We start from the raw sequence: 16,438 nt of genomic DNA on the forward strand, positions 1-16,438 counted from the left end.
GGAACCTGGATGGCAAGCAGCAGCCATGGCCAGGGGCTCAGCTGCAGGAGGCAGTGGGTCTGGAGTGCCCCTCGTGACTTGCAAGAAATGTGCTGCTCTCTTGCCAAGAGCAAACATCGTCATCCTCACAAATGGTTAACCTGCCGGGAGCTGCACAGCACTAATGACTTCACATTCATTTAATCAGCTTGGGCTTCCAGAGCCTCCACCTCAGGAACAGGGAAGGCCGTGCACCCATGCACTTGGGGTACAAATGCTCCCAAAGCCGCACCCCTGCCTTACCAATCATTAATCACCCCGGGCCGACGAGGAGCAAGCGGCGAGCAGGAAAAGGCCAGGTCTCCACAGCCCCCACGGGAGCAGCAGGAAGCAGCACTGACCGGTTCCCTGGGGTGGCAGCTCATTCTCCGACCACCCTCCCCTGGGAGGCCCTGTGGAGGTGGCCAGTCCTGCACGAGCTGCCCTTTGCTTCAGGAAGGTCCCTCAGTCCAGGGAGCGAGAGGCTCTGCCTGTTCCTGGGAGCTGCTGGGCTACGCGTGAGGTGGGGGCTCTGAAGAGGGGTTTCTGGCTGGCTGTGCCACAGCCCTCATCTCCTCGCCATGGAGCACAAGGCATTTTGGAGTGCCCTGGAGTATACCTGCCGATTGCTGGGCATCTCCACTGCAGCAGGTAAGAGCAAATTCTCTTTTTCTTTGGCACTAAAAGGCACTGAGTGGGTGTTGGGACCCCCAGGCTGCCTCCCTGCCTTTGGCCAGCTGCAGCCACTGCCTCATCCTATGAGGGGGACAAGGAAACATGCTCTCTTTTGCTTTGGGACCCAGGGTGGGAGAGTGCTGCGTGCCTGGCCAGGCTCTTTCCAAATGCTGTGGGAGGCACAGTGAGACATCAGAAAGGAAGAGCCAACATTCAGAGGTCAAGTTAAAACACAAAAAAAAAAAAAAAAAGCAACCCAAAAAAACTAAACGGTATTCTTCAGACATAGGCATAGGCAAGATGTGAATGAGACTGAAAAGCAAAATACTCATGGCTGTGCAAAACTGCCGGGCTACTCTGTGGGATGTAAAGATGAAGGAGGAGCTCCTTGTACTGTGCACAGTGAGATGTCCTGTGCCAGGCAGGATGGAGAGGTTCTGTCCCAGCCATCCTGGCATAGTTACTACAAAAGCACTGCTCTGCCTCTCTAGCAACCTGTTGGGGAGCAGCTCAGAGCAGTTCAGGTTATAGCTGCAGTACAAACACCATAAATTCACCCACCTGGTGAGTTGTATCCTCTCACCCGCTGCCAGGGGCTGCCTAGGACCAGGGTGTTCTGGGTTTGGTGACACATCCAGGTGCTTAGTTTCAGGTGAAATGCAGGTGTTTTGAGCCAGGTGTCAGAGTGTCTCACTCAGGAGGATGGAACACCGTCTCACATGGAGCATCTCCAGATGGGACTTGGGGAATCAGCTAAAGCAGAGGGCTCAGGGATTGACTCTGGCACTGCTGCTGACTAGCTCTTACAGGACAGGACAGGCAGCACTCTCTGCCTCAGTTTCCGTATCAGTAAAGCAGAGATCAAAGGGGCTGATTTGTCTAAAGTCTGGAGGGGTTAACCAGAGGTTCCTGGTGAGAGGTGACCTGAGGTGGTGCCTGTGGTTCCTGTTTCAGACCCCCAGGGATTTGAGAGTCAGACACTGTAGAGTAAGTCACAGCAGGCCCTTCTGCCTTTGTATTTCCTTTATCAGCTGCAGACAGTCATGAAGAGGCACTTTGCTCAAATCAGGGACAAAGTGGAAAGCACACAGGTCGGCTGAAGCACGCACAGGTTCCCAAGGACACACAAAGCCCAGCTGGGGTGATGGAGGCTCTGGAATGTGCTTTAAAGGACTGATACTGATAACAGGCAGAGATCTGAGTCTCTGCGTTTATACAACCCCCCAGTAGATAAGGGCATGTCATGATGATACTGCAACAGTGGGAGATGGGACACAGCTTTAATCAGAAAATGCAAATCTCTTCATTTCTTCATCCCCATCCCCTTGGGTCCACATGAGCCTCATGCTGGTCATATTCTCAGTTAAAACTCCAGGGAATCTCAGAGAGACCTTCCCGGGAGAAAACGTGAGCTTGTTGCCATGAGAAAACTAAAGCTAGAACAACAAAATTGAAAGTAGTTTACAATGTGGAAGTGTGTTAGTGGAGTGTCATCTTTCTCTCCTGCATGTTTTCTTTTCGTCATTTTGCAGCATCTGCACCTCTTTCTTTAATTTTTCTTTAAATGAGCAGTGCAGTTATCTGTCTGCTGAGCATCACAGAGCATAGAGAGCTGTGCTTTTCCATAGCTCTGGTGCATTCCCAGTACCACCTGACTTTCCCAAAGGGCCAGTGAAGAATGGGATGTGCCTATGTTTTATTCCTCTGTGTGTCTCAATGGAGTAAGAAATCAGCTTGATGCAGTGTTTAGTGCTTGATGAGGTGTGTGAGGTTTTTACATGAAATGGAAACCATGCAGAAGGAGTTCCCATGGGTTTTGTTTGAAAAAAAAACTATGAAAGGGAGAGTGCATCAGCCTCACTAATTGATTCTGAGAAGGCCTGGCCAGCTCCTTATGCTGCTAGTAAATACAGGTTACCCACATAATATAAACCTTCCCTTCCCCCAGAATCTTGGAGTGTAATGGTTCTCTGCAATGGTGGGGCTACAGGGCTTCCTTTGTATCAGGAGATGGCTAACTTGTCTTACGGCAAGTTAGCAAAGAGTCATCAAACAGCTCTGTGATTTGCTGCAGTGTTTGCAGCATCTCTAGTTCAGAGATTCTAGGCCTTGTGATTTCTGCATCTAGGAAAGCATTCCTACTTATTTCTTAATTCTCATGCTTTCAACCATTTAATTCCTAATCATGTGCCTTTAGCCGCATGGTTTGGACAAGATCCAAACCAAGGCAGTGACTAGTCCAAACAAACACCTCGAAACAGCTCTTTTCTTCTTGCAGATTCTTCATCCAAACAGCTTTGTGGATAAAGCAGAAGCTGTGCAAAAGGAGGAAATCTCCTCATCCAGAGCAGAGGCTCGAGCTAAGAGCCAAGCTGTAGAATTCTGCATTCATCCACAGGGAATGAATGAATGAAGGAATGAATGAGAATGAATGAATGAACTCCACATTTGTAGGGAAGATTATAAAGAATGGTTCTCAGTCACAAGATAGTAAAAGACAATACTCTGCATGTAGGATTACACAGCTCTTGCAGCTTCACAGCCCTCTGATGAGACTGATTTCCCTGTGCTGTGCTCAGGGCTGGAAAGGCAGTGTAGGAGGGTGGCACATGGGCCCCATGTGTTCCCTTGCCTGACAGGGGCCAGCAGCTGCAGGTGACACAGGGAAAACACAGAGGGATTTCTTTTAGCCCAGATGGGAAAGCTGCCCCTTGGCATTGGCCTACATGGCAGTCTTGATGGACACTGATCTGTGTCCTTGCTTGGGAGCCTGGTACCCTTCTGCAGATGGGGCAAACCACAGCTCAGAGAAGTGGGTCCAACCTGCACCTCAAACCTTGGCCAGTGTGCATTGAGCAGGACCGGGGCAAACTTCCTGAGCACCAGTGGATGGGTGGGGACTGGTCAGTGAGGGGGGGTAGAGACATCAGGTGCAGACAGAAGATTGCCCAGGGCGATGCTCTGGCCATGAAACCTGGCCTCCATTCAGCTCTACTCTGCTAACACTTGTGCCCTGTGAATTGGCAAGTACTGGCCAACTCGTCGCAGATGGTATGAGGCATTAAATTTCTACTCCATTTTAGAAATAGTCTTGAAGAGAACTGAAGGATGTTGAAGGAAATTTTCTGTCCCCTGAAGCTATTGGCCAATCCATCAAAGATTTTAGCCTTGCTAATACTCTTAATCCCCCTTAAACTGACTCTCTGGTGTTCTGTACTGGCTGGGGCACTGAGAGAATGTTCATTCTGTTTTTAATCTGCCTGCTCCCATTATATGTTTTTCTGTTTGGCTAGCCTGATACTATGGCTACAGCCCTTTGTGAAGGCAGCTGGCACAGTTCCCCTGCTCTGCAGCCACGTGTTGGGTGCAGCAGGCCTGGGCAAGCAGGGAGGGCAAGGGAGTGGGGCTGGCAGGCACTGGGGGGACCTGGGCAGAGAAGGATGGGGCAGTGGGCCCTGTGGCAGCTGAGATGGTGGCACGACAGAGGGTGGAAGGGTCACAGGACACTGCTGGTCACCTCCCCCAGCTGTCCAAGGCCATCTGGTATTCCCAGAGCACCTTTCCCTAGCCCACACGGTGTCAAGGCTGCCACGATAGGGGTGCAGCTGGGACAGGTTTCAGGGCTGTATGTCAAGGACAGCACTCAGCTCTGACTCTTCTGGGCTGCTCTGTCAGCATGAATCACGTGTGCTAGCAGTCCTAACATGCTGCCCTGCATCGGAGAAGCAGCCTCTCTAGCCCCTGGGGGAATGGGGGCCTCTATCCTGGGAGCTGGGAACTAACCTGAGGGAACTGGGAACGAACCCTGCAGTCAGCATCTTTCCTACCTTCTCTTTCTAGTGCTGATCGGTGTGGGCGTAGAAACTCTGCAGCGAGGACAGTTCAAAAGCCTGGCTTTCTATCTGCTGTGAGTATTTTTGCCCTTGAAATCAGAGCTGGCAGGGGTGACAAGGTCAACCCCTCCACCATATGTAGCACCAGAGTAGACTTCAACAGCAGCAGGGAACAGTGTCCAAGCCTTTGGGGATTTCAGATCTCCATATTGAGGTATCAGAAAAATAAGATATTTCTGTTAGAAAAAGAGATGCTACTGAAGATTCAGGCAGGCCAGAGGTGACACTGGCAGTAAGTTGACTCCCTAGGGACAGAAGGGCTGTGAGTTTTCCTCCACAAACCAGATGAGCAGAGGGTGTTCAGACCCCAGCACACAGACTGTGCTGGGAACTGGATAGTAAATTCTCGCCCCCTGTGCCCTTTCTACCCACCTGGAGAACATACTCAAGCACAGCCCTGCTCCCCTGACAGCTCCACCTTTCAGTTTTTCAGGGGTTGCAGTTACTGTCTGTGAAGGCTTCTTCTTTATCAGTTTGTTCCTGGAGATATGCTTCACGTGAGTAGACCCTGCCCACTGCTCTCCAGCCATGATGGGACCTCCCTAAGGCACCTTGCCCCTTACAGGCAACACCAGATCTGGGGGAGCTGCAAGTGCCAGACCAAATGTCCTGCCCCTAATGCCAAGGCAAGTGCACTCAGACAGGGGGGAGGTAAATGTGTCCACGTGCGCACACATTTAAACCTGTGTTTTAAGCCAGGCTTGTGCCCTAACTTCCTGAGCATCAGCACAACAAACCCTGGTCTTCAGCATGTGCTTAATACACTGTGTAGGCATAAGGTACCAGGGTTGAGGGAACGGTCAGATCCCCAGGGCGAGCGTCAGCTCCCTCCAGAGACAGCACAGAAGTTAAAGTTAAAACGTAGACAATCCTTATGTCCTTTTCAGAGGCTGAGCACTGCTGCTGTCTCCTAGCATAAACTCAAAAGTTCTCACAGCTGAGAGGCAACAACTTACACCAAAAAATAGGCACTTGATTAGTGAGATGCTGAGGTGCTGGCCTCTGGCAGATGCTCTTCTCCCAATAGGAGATGCTCTCTCTGCTTGCCTTCCCTGAAAAACACCCCCATCTCCTGGCAAACCAGCGTGAGGATTTGCACATCTAGATGGGTCACACTTAGGTCCAAAACTTCTTGGCATGTGCTTGCTGCCTTATCCCACAAGGACCTCTCTTTCTCTCCCCAGTCACAAGCCTGAATCCCTGGCACAGGCCTGCTGGAAGCGAGGTAGACGCCCAGGGAGCTTCCAGAAATTCCTGGGGTACACGCTGCTCTCAGTGGCTTGCTTCCTGCATCCCGTCCTCGTCTGGCATGTCACCATCCCTGGTGAGAAGCTTGGGTGGGGAGTAGCACAGATGGAAGAGGAGTATGGTCTGTCAAGGGCCAGTGAGGGTGGGGATGTGCAGGGAGCTGGGCTGGTGGCAGATGGCGCTGAGCTAGCCAGACCAAGCACTGCTTGGCAAGCTCTTCCCACCTGCTCCAGCCCTCAGCCAACATAGTCTTGTTCCCAGGGTCCATGCTGGTGCTCACTGCCCTGGCCTACTTCCTGCTGAGCAAGAGGAGGAAGAGTCCTGGGCACAAAGAGACACATGCCCAGGCGGGCCAGTACGTGGACCCTTCGGCCACTGAGGCAGCCCCAACCATCGTTGGTGACACTGAGCAGACCTACACCTTCCACGGGGCCCAGAGGGAGCAGCACTGCTCACTCCTGGGCCATATGAAGAGCATCCTGAAGGGCAGCAAGGACAGGACCTCTGCCCCAGAAACTCCTGCTCAACCAGCAGCCGTGCCAGTCCCTCGCAAGCAAGTGCACTTTCAGGAGAAGGTGGTGCAGATCATCCCCTCTGTCAGCGAGAGCTTGGAGGATGTGGAGAGTGAGGCTGAGGAGACCACATCGGACACAACACCCATCCTCACCCCACCTGATGCCCCCATCATCCTCGCTCCTCTCAGCTCTGCCGGCCTCTTTTGAGCCCTCAGCAGGAATGAGGACAGGACAGACTTGCTACCCTGGAACGGATAGATGCTCCAGCAGCAGCCAAAGGGCCCTAGGAGGTGGCTCTTTCTGCCTTCCGTACATTTGGGGTGACAACTGTGCCACCCTCTCTTAGAGGGGCTGCCTGCACTACCTGGTCACACGCGTTGTGGCAGGGCCAGGGGACAGACAGTGGTTCAGCCAGGGCAGGGCCAGCACAGCAAGGTTTCTGCTCCCACAGCCTCATACATGTGTCACAACCCTGTCCAGCACTACACGCCACTGCGGTGCTCCTGCCTGACGTCTCAGCCATGGCCTGTGCCTCCTTTCTGGCAGCAACAGGCAGGAGGAGGGGAGACTGCCATGCCCCAGAGCACCTTCTCCCGGGGCACTTGTGTCCCTCTGGTCCTCGCTGCACACTGCAGAGCTCAGGGCTGGGCCACATTCAGCCCAGGGCACTGCAGCCTGCGGGTTCCCTCACAGCACCTGCACCCGCTGCAGCAGCTTGAGATATCCAAAACATTATTTCAGAAGTGGGCTGACACCGAGCACACCCCTGACCCTAGCACCTGCTTAGTACCTCCCCAGGCACTCTCTGAGCTCAGCAGGGAAATAATCTCTGGCCCTGGGGACACCTAAGCAGGAGCAGAGGCCTTCGAGGTGTCCCCTGCTTGGGGACAAGCCCCCTTGAATTAGAAGAACTTTGGGATGATACAGCAGCCCAGGTCCTGAGGTTCAGCAGCATGCTGGCACAGCAGACTGTGTGTAACTTCAATGTGTGTAACTATGGCCCCCAGAGGGCAAAGGCAATAATAAAATTACCGTACTGTCCCACCATTTTCTTCCATGCCAGCTCTTCCCTGAACCCCTTAACTCTAGCTTAATCCTAGCATAATTTCTGCCTTTTGAGGACCATTCAGTTACAATCAGGCATTTCTCTCCTATTCAACTTATCCCTTTGGCTCTCTCCCACCTAAGGACATGTGGGAAGAGCTCAGGTGGCTGGATTCCCTTAGACACAGGACATGAAGCCACATGGTCACCATTGTTGGGACGAAATCTGTAACTGCTCTGAACCCAGACACACAGCCCTGGGGAGACGTGATGGTAATTAGAGAAGGTTCCTGAGACCTGCTAGACTATATATAAGGTAGAAGCCAGTTAAGCTGGCTGTTTTTCTTGTAAATGTGTTATTTCTTCTATTTAAGATCTCAGCTCTCCAAGTGGTAATCACCATGTTCATTTAGGAAAGCAGTGTAGTTCAAAGTGTAATCAGAAGGCAATTGAGATAAGAAACCAGTGCTACTTTTTAATAAATTCTTTTTAAGTGACTTCTAATTTGTGATATGGCTGACGAAGAAGATGAAAGATATTGACTCACAATATTTGACTGCCTGTGTTTAATAATGAAACTGTTGACAAGAGCAGTTTATGAAGGGCTACACACACTCATCAGTCCTATAGTGAGACATAGACAAAAAACTTGCATCACCAACATTTAAAAGGATAGCTGGTATCAATCAGCTCTAAACATGATACATGGATAAGAGACCTCCTGTTTCTGGCTGCATATATTAACCTTCCACCCTGTCATGGTGTGCTGGGGAAGAGTCATGTACACATGTGCCTTTAGGGTGGATTTGCACCTGTAAAAATATCTTCAGAAAATTGCACCCAGTTAACACTGAACAACTGACAGCAGCAAGCCCAGGTTCCAACCACTTCACCCTCAACCTGCTCTATTCATCACATTAGGAGATAAAAAAATAAAGCTATTTTCCTCTAAAGCTGGTGACAAACATACCTGCAGCAACCAAGATCCCGGCCCAGCCATGCTAACAGGATACCCACCCTGGCCAGCTCTGCCCAAAAAGGCTGTGCTTGGAGCTGGCTCCCCAGCTTGACCACACATCTGCTCTGCCATTAGAGCCCCTCTCATTAGCAAAGTTAGATTTCTGCATCATCCAAGGCTCTCCTTTGAACATTGCATAATTAATTGCCCACAGGGAGATAAACATTGTTGAAAAGACACTGCTCCCAATATATGAACCAATCTGCTGACAAGAGAAAAACCATAGTTCTGCAGACTCCTTTCTAGCCTTCAGCAAAGCTCCTGGGCTGCCTGGGTGGGAACAGTTGCTCTGCCACAAATTTCATCCTTCAGCCCTCACTTGATCAGTCAGCCCCACGATTTGTACCTGTGGGGCAGCAGGGCCAGCTGGCAAGGAGCAAAGCAATGTGGTGACAGCACCTTTGACACCCTGAAGTGTGTAGGGAGTAAATTGCATTGTTCTGTGAAGTGCTTAAAACGTGTCTGCAGTTGTTAGTCTGCACAATCAGGTTTCTGGTTTTAGGCTCATCTTTTAAAAGTCTGTTGTAGGTTTTCCTTCAGAACCAAGACTGGAGGAAGCTACAGGTGAAGTGTTTTTTCAGGCTTCATGGAGCCAGCATTGGACCTGGTTGCTTTTCTTGCATGCTCTCTTGTGTTGGCCTGGCTCTTCTCCAACCCCACAGCTAGTTGGCTCAGGAGATAAAGGCTGGGAAAAAAGCTGCTTGTCTTTTCTGTGGTATTAAATTGTCTGTTCAGTTAAGGTCCATGGCTGACTCACCCTGGAGTCTGCGAAGAGGCTGCATCCATGCTGGGGAAGTGGCTGCTCCTTCAGAGGCAGACAAGCTGCACCTCAAACAGCACCTGAGCTGCTTCCCAGGTTCTCCCTGCCAAGGAGTCCATCTGTACATCCCCCTCTCTGTTCCTCACCACCCATCCCATCCCTGGTGGGATGCCATCTTCCAGCTCCATCAGCATACAGGCCTGTTAGCCCAGAGGAACAATAATTAGGAAAAAGAAAGCAGGTGGCTATCTTCTTGGGTAATGAGCCAAACAAGTTCAGGGAGGGCCAGCCATAAATGAAGGGGATGGGGGATAAAAGAACCCCTTTCAGAAACAGCAGGCTGTTAGAGCAGCTCAACTGCTTAAAGAAACAAAGCCTCAGGCTTTCTTTAAAACCCAGTGCAGAGGAAATGTTCAGCCTCAGGGGGTGTCAGATGACTTTGCAGAGGCCTCAGAGATTATTCACTCAAGTGTGCACTTCTCTGTTGGCCCCACTCCCTACATCTAGCTGTGAGAGTCCTCCCAGGGGCTACTGAAAGCACCAGAGATGCTGTAGAGGGCTGTAGGGGGTCTGTCTGAGAAAAGCTCTCATATATGTATGGTAATTTCAGGGAAAGAAGAAGAAGAAGAACTTGATGCTATTAGCTTTGCAGTGCGTAGTGTCTAAATATAAGCTGCCCGAACTGTAAGTCCACACAGCACTACATGAACTCTGCTACGAAATTTTTGCCTGCATTGCAAAAATTCATTACTCAGCTGGTCCATTGAGATTAATCCACTGAGTTAGAGTGCATAAAGCTATAAACTCCTGTGGATTCACATACTGAAAGGAAATTAGTTGAATCATCCAAAAGAAATACATGTGTAAGTTAAAACACTGTGAGGTAATCCTGGCAGAAATAGTTTCCTTCAAAATTTCCACCAAAGATCCCCATGCATCAGGAAAAAATTGCCTGCTTTACATGTACATGCAAAGTGGAAACACTCTACAATGCTACTTGACAGCCCCCATCAAAACTTAGTGAACTGGTATGTTGCAAGCAGTTACTCCATTTTGAGTTTTATATGCAGGAAAACCAGATTTCGGTGCAAGCTTCAGTTACAATTCCTCTTTTCTTCCAGTGCACAAACAGTTGTTGCAGAGCCCTGGAGACAGGCACACTACCTGCCCCACCACAGTGCTCCCACCTCACACCAGGGCCTTGGATGGTCACCTGCTGAACCCCCTAGATCCCCACAGGCACTCTGGTCCCCAGGTTCTCTGAGCACTGCTGTGTATTTGAAACATGGAAATCAATGTTGTACCCAAACAACAGCAGTGCTAGGAAAATAAGGCACACTTGGAGAGAAAAACATTCACTTTCTGCAGTGTCAGTACTCAAAATCAGGAATGCCCTGCTTAAAACCGTAGCTGTAACACTCACAGCAGCAAACACCGGTATCAGCATCAGGGGCATTGGTGGTTTCCAATTTGGTATTGAGTCATATCCACATGCAGGAGAGTACATGTCTCCACTTGATTCCAGATGCTGCATGCTCACATACCTGCAACTCCACCACTCTTCAGCCCTGCAGCTTCTCCTATCCCAGCCAGGAGATTCTCCCATGTGCTGGGCCAGAAATGCAGTTTCTGTTTTGGCTGGCCTCCTGCATTTTGTGCTGTGTGGGATGTTACAGGAACCGAAACTAGATCCCAACCCTACCTGGGATTGCTTAGAGCTGTCAGCTCCCTTGTCTGCTCGGCATGGTGCAAAAGCAGGAATGTGACTTGCAGCCACAATGTATCAGCTGGCACACCACTAGTGAAATGACTGCACAGGTTATATCCTAATGAATGATTGAGGTGCCCCTTGCATTCTAATTCTAGGCAATTATTCACTCAGCATGTGACTGTGTTTTAAGGCTCTAGGCAAAACACCAGGAACCAACCCAGGTCTTTGGATCACAAACTAAAGAGGGAATCCCTATTTCAGACAGGGGAAAAAAGGTAAATAAAAAGGAAAAAAGAGGGAAGAGTAATGTTTATTGGCAACTCCTCCTCATCACATCCTGGACTTCCTACAGCTTGGAGGAAGTTGTGAACAGCATCTTAACACTAATCCCCATCCCACTCTCATCTCTTCGTTCTGCCCAGCCACTTCTTCACCCTTTTTCACCGCTCTTTTCCAACCCAGAGCACTATTTAAAAGGAAATATTGTCTTGATCTAGTCATGCTAAACAAAATTACATGCACTGTGACATGATTGCACAGTTCCTTCCTGCCCCTCCCTCTCCAAAACTCCTCTGTAGGGGGACTTGTGTTTGGTAGTCACCCAGATGCCCAGCCTTGCTTGTCAGCCCTGAGCTCCCTGCTGGCACCCAGCTCCCCAGCTGCTGCACAGCCCTCTCCCTCAACCCTCCCTGGAGAGACATGCTTGCAGGTGAAATTTTGGATGAGGCTTTCAACACTGCAGAGGGGGCAAACATCTACCAAACTGTGCCTAGAAAGAAAGAAGCCAGCAGACACAGGGAATGTGCCCAGGAAAAAGAGACTATATCACAGCCCTAGCTAACTTGCTTTGCTTTTATGGGATTTTTTTTTTGCAAACCTTACCTTCCAACTCTTGATGGATGATGCCTGCTGATGCACTACACATTTTGCACCATAAAAAAGCAATCTGTTTCTTTTCAATAATGTTTTTGCTAGACTGCATTACTTCTGTCAATAGCATGAGAAAGCAAAAGAACACAAAAAAGTTTTATTGTGCACAAAAGCGAGCGGAAGAAGCTCTTCTACACTGGCTACTCTCTAAGACACGATCAAGTAGAATTCTCTGGGGGAATTTGGTATAGTGATACAACTTTTGAATTTGATATAGTAGCACTACATTTCTCCCTTTCAAGGTGGGGAGGCTTGCTCTGGGTTCTTTATTACTTTTACTTTTGTGACTATCGAGGAAACTGTCCCCAGCCCTTTTCTGCATATATGACTTTGCAGCAGTGTGGCAAGGAAGCTTGATCTGAGAAGTTCTTGGGAGGTTGGACTTGAGAAAGAAATTGCACCCTTTAGCAGCACCTTCCCCACAAAAACCAAGGCCCAGGCAGGAAAGTGAACCCCATCTTATTCCTCTCTAACTAATTCTTATTCCATCTCAGCATCTGTTTCTCAGGCAAGCATCTGCAATCTCAGAAGAAATCATCAGCTGCAGAAATGGAATTTCAGTGTCTTCTCCACCATAGACATGTTATGTGTTTCACATTGGGACTACATGTTGTGGCAGCGTAAAATATATGACAATCTCACTGTCAACATCTCTCATGGAAGTGCCCTAAGAAGGAAATTACAAACAAATTCCTGCTGACTGGTTAGGAAATGAAGAAGGCTCTGCTTTTGTCGTTACTTTTCCTGGCTCTTATCCAGTACGAAAATACTGCATTTCTGCTATAATCATTTTATCATCTTCATTGTTTCATGTTTTCTTCCCTTCCAACTAGTAATCACAGACACAAATATTTCCTTATTCAAGCTGATTCCTTCTAAATCAAAATTCCATGTCTGTTTTCCACTTACTTTCAACCATGGAAAAGATGGCACAAAATGGCAAAATATTTTTTGCCTTGTTTCCAGCGGCTAAAATTGAGAACACCCCAAACCCATTAATTTCAGTACTGCTCCTCCTGAAACTGTGCCAGAGGTATGAATTACTCCATCAGTACTGTGCATCTAGACAGGGTACCATGACAGATCATGTGAGACAAACTACCAGACAAGGCAAAGTAAAAAATACCACATGGAATTATTGCCACAGAAATACTGCTGCAACCACTGTGCTGGTTCTGCCCCAAAACAGCGTCCTGTGTGCCATTCTGGACAGACTCCCTCCTTTCTTGCTACTTGCTTATAGCTGTGAAAGCTCTTGTGTCACCTCTGAAATGCTCATGCAGCCACTCTAGACTGCACAGAAGTGCCATGCAAAAGCTGAGCTTTGTTACACAATACTTTTACTAAAAAATTAATTATTCAAGTAACTGCTCCACAACCAGCTAAGTCTGTAAAACAATTAAAAACAAAAGTGTAAGAAAAATCAAGTTGAGCAATGTCTTAAACCTTTTTTCTAGGACTGTAATTCACATGTAAGTGGCATTCAGTTCAGCCATTCAGATGGGTGGTTTTTCTTATTAAAAAGATTTTACATCTCAGGCAAGCACAGCCAAAATTACAAGTTGAATGGAATTCATTCAAAGCTAATCTCAAGTAGAAAATCAGCAATGAAAATTGTTAATCACGTTTTACAGAGCTTTCACTTAACATTAATTAGAAATCACAAGTTAAATTGTATTTCTGAAAACATTCATCTGTTTTACAATGATTTTAATGCTGTAGTTGCTAAGAGAGAAGGTAATTTTATTAATAGCATTTTGCCTTTGTTCTACCCTATTAAGGAAAAGTTTGACTGCTATGAAAAGCTTTCTTGTGAAGCTGAGTAGGTGTGTACGTGGCTCAATACCTGTGCAGAACAGCTGCTAAGAAGAACAGGAGCCAAGTAGAATTTCTGTTTTTCTGTGCTGTGGTTTATATTTCATTTGATCTATTTAATCATGTTTTAGATCTGATTTATTCAAAGCAGTCACGAGAAACATTATCAGACCTCTGAGTTCACAAGTGTATAAACTTACTCTGCCCTGGATGAATCACTCATAAATGGATGTGTGTGAAAAGCAGGAGAGGGCAAATGGAGATTTTTTTTTTCCCTTCTCCCTGAGCAGAAATATGGCAACATATAGTTGAATTTGAAACTGAAATTGCCACATATATTAGGAGTACCTCTTTCCCATTCAAAGACCAGAAGGCAGACTAAAAATATGCAAATATATAGCAAACATAAGCAAACAAGATTAAATGATGATTAGGTGCCCTGTACATCTTCTCCATCAGCTTGTTAATTCTGATTTGGTTTGAACACTGTGGGATACTCTGCTGTTGCAGCATCGCTGTGTGGTTCCATGGCAGGAGCAGCAGGACAACGTGCATCACCTCCCAGTGCAGAGGGAGGTCAGTGGATGGGACAGTGAGCCACGGCACGCCAGGGTGTGTGTGGGAATGGCTCCTTCTTATAGAACCATGACTGGAGCTAACCAGCTTTCCCTCAGCTCATCCAGGAGATACCACACCTTTCCATGCTATGATTGTATTTAGCAAATCAGGTTCATCTTAAATGACCACCCCTATCTATTTCTAATAAACAAGACAATGTGCACTGCATAATAAGAGCCTGCTATTTCATCTCATGTAAATTTGGTAAATCCATGTTGCTTTGATGGGAAATATCAGGGTGATTGTCTCCACTTAGGTGCAGTGGCACTATTTCTGACTGTGATTTCTCGGATAGAACTGCCTGTGTGCACACTGGGTAGCTGATGCACCATGCATTTGACATTTCAGAGGTAGCAAACCCTCTGGGATTCACCTGCTAACAGAGATAACATCTGCAGCATGGTTACACACACACTCTCTGTTGGACAAACCTCTGCAAGCCAAAGTCTGTTGCAGGTAAGAAAATATACCATGGCTAGAAAAGTCATAATGTTGTAAGGTAGCCTCACCACCAGAGTAAATACCAAAACCAAATGTATCAGTAAGAGGAAAAGCAAACAAAAAACCCAACCAAAACCCTCTAACCTGCACAACATCAAAGAACTGGATAAACAACTATGAGATTATCTGTCAAGTATTCTGAAGTCCAAAGATAATATCAAACCAGATATGATCATGTTAATAATTCCCAGGCTTGTCACAGCTATGAAAAACCACAATTTAAATTATAATGATTTTATAAATGAACGAATTTACTGAGATTTTGTTAAAAGGTTGGTTGGCATTTCCATAAAGATTGCTGCTCCTGGGGTCAGGTGAAGTTATCAGACACTGAGCTCCTATTCAAAGGGATCCCTCTGTCACAGAGAAAAATCCTGAAGACTGGGAGCACCTGCTGATCCTGGAGAGTTTGTTTGTGCCTTTGAATGCACAGAACTGGCTAGTCTGCATCACCTGGAAAGGGAAAATGTTTAGAATTCCTCTCATAAATGGCCACTTCTTTCATCCTTTTCCCCCCTATCATGTTCGGCTATATCCAGTGTAAATTTTGCAGACCACTGATGTTCAGGATTTTAAACAACTTGTGCCCATCAGTCATCACAGATGGAAAATTTCTTGTATACCTGAAAATACGGCTGTTGCTTCATGTAAAGCAAGTGAAGGTTACCTGAAAATCCGGTCTTCGTTATTTGCTTATAGTTTTGTAAATAAAGCAATCTTTAGCAGATTGAGATAAAACGCTTCACACAGTCCAGACATGATCCAGCAAGGAACTGGTTCAGCCAAAATGACTACATACAAAGCCTGAGTTGAATCCCAGAGGCAGACAAGGTTCTCAAGTGCATCTGAAATGGCCCTGAAGCCCATTGGTTTCTTCTTGCTGATGGATCCAGGATCTGATTACTGGTGTGCTGAGCAGCCCCTGCTTTTGCTACACTCCACTCTTTGTCTAGAGTTCCACAAGTAGCAATGGCCAAGGATTAAAGAAAAAGGAAAAAACAGAGACAATAGTGCCTGAAATTCTGTAATTCTGGAAAAAAAAATCCATAAAATTCCTTCTGAGGTGAATTGCCATGTAAGGGAGAAAATCGCCGCTGTGAGCAGAGGATTGCATGAGCACACCCTGTGTGACCCTGTATTTATGATTTTATCCACTGGTAGCTGATAGCTACCACATAGAGAAGTCAGTTTGCCGTAAGCAATTATCTACCTCTGGTTTGGATTTAAATTTCTAGTAAATAAAGTCCAAGGCTGTAATTCTCTGCAGTCCCAAGTGAAAATTATAGACCAGTGGTCACAGAAGCCATCTCAGAGCCGACCTGCTCTTCATGCTGCTCCTCTTCCCTGGTGCCAGTGGCAGCATCACACGTGGAGAAAGCATCACATGTGGGGAAGGCATCATGTGGGAGATCTGCTGATCTGGGCAATGCTGCAGGGGGGAAGGCAAGGCTGTCTCCTTCCACAGATAATCCCAATGGCCCTCCTCAGGATCCCTTTCTAGGACTTGGTATGGAGACATGATTCACTGCTGCACAGTCTGGAACAACCTCCAGGGTGCTGAACGTGCCAGGTGAGAATTCACAGTACACAAAATGGTAATGATTCTTTCCACATACTTTCCAAAATCCTTGAAGACTGGGAACTGCCATCCATTTTGGGGTGGATCCCATCTTCTCTGAATTGGTCTAATTT

General features: G+C 47.5%; 1 protein-coding gene across 5 annotated transcripts; it reads left to right on the top strand.

The window, feature by feature from the left end:
- The first annotated feature begins 204 nt into the window (after window positions 1-204).
- TMEM72 (transmembrane protein 72) lies at window positions 205-7,890 on the top strand. 5 transcript variants are annotated; one of them, XM_069019605.1, is made up of 5 exons: window positions 205-669; window positions 4,534-4,600; window positions 5,012-5,083; window positions 5,771-5,910; window positions 6,096-7,890. In XM_069019605.1, the coding sequence occupies exons 1-5, from the start codon at window positions 600-602 to the stop codon at window positions 6,554-6,556; spliced, it is 810 nt and encodes a 269-aa protein (XP_068875706.1). In that variant the 5' UTR covers window positions 205-599; the 3' UTR covers window positions 6,557-7,890. The 5 variants fall into 5 exon arrangements, with proteins under 5 accessions (XP_068875706.1, XP_068875707.1, XP_068875711.1 ...); XM_069019610.1 differs by lacking the exon at window positions 205-669 and adding an exon at window positions 5,152-5,212 and having other exon boundaries at window positions 4,540-4,600; window positions 5,020-5,083; XM_069019606.1 differs by lacking the exon at window positions 5,012-5,083.
- Window positions 7,891-16,438: the final 8,548 nt, after the last annotated feature.

Source organism: Aphelocoma coerulescens, chromosome 6 (assembly GCF_041296385.1).
Source record: "Aphelocoma coerulescens isolate FSJ_1873_10779 chromosome 6, UR_Acoe_1.0, whole genome shotgun sequence".
NCBI lineage: Eukaryota > Metazoa > Chordata > Aves > Passeriformes > Corvidae > Aphelocoma > Aphelocoma coerulescens.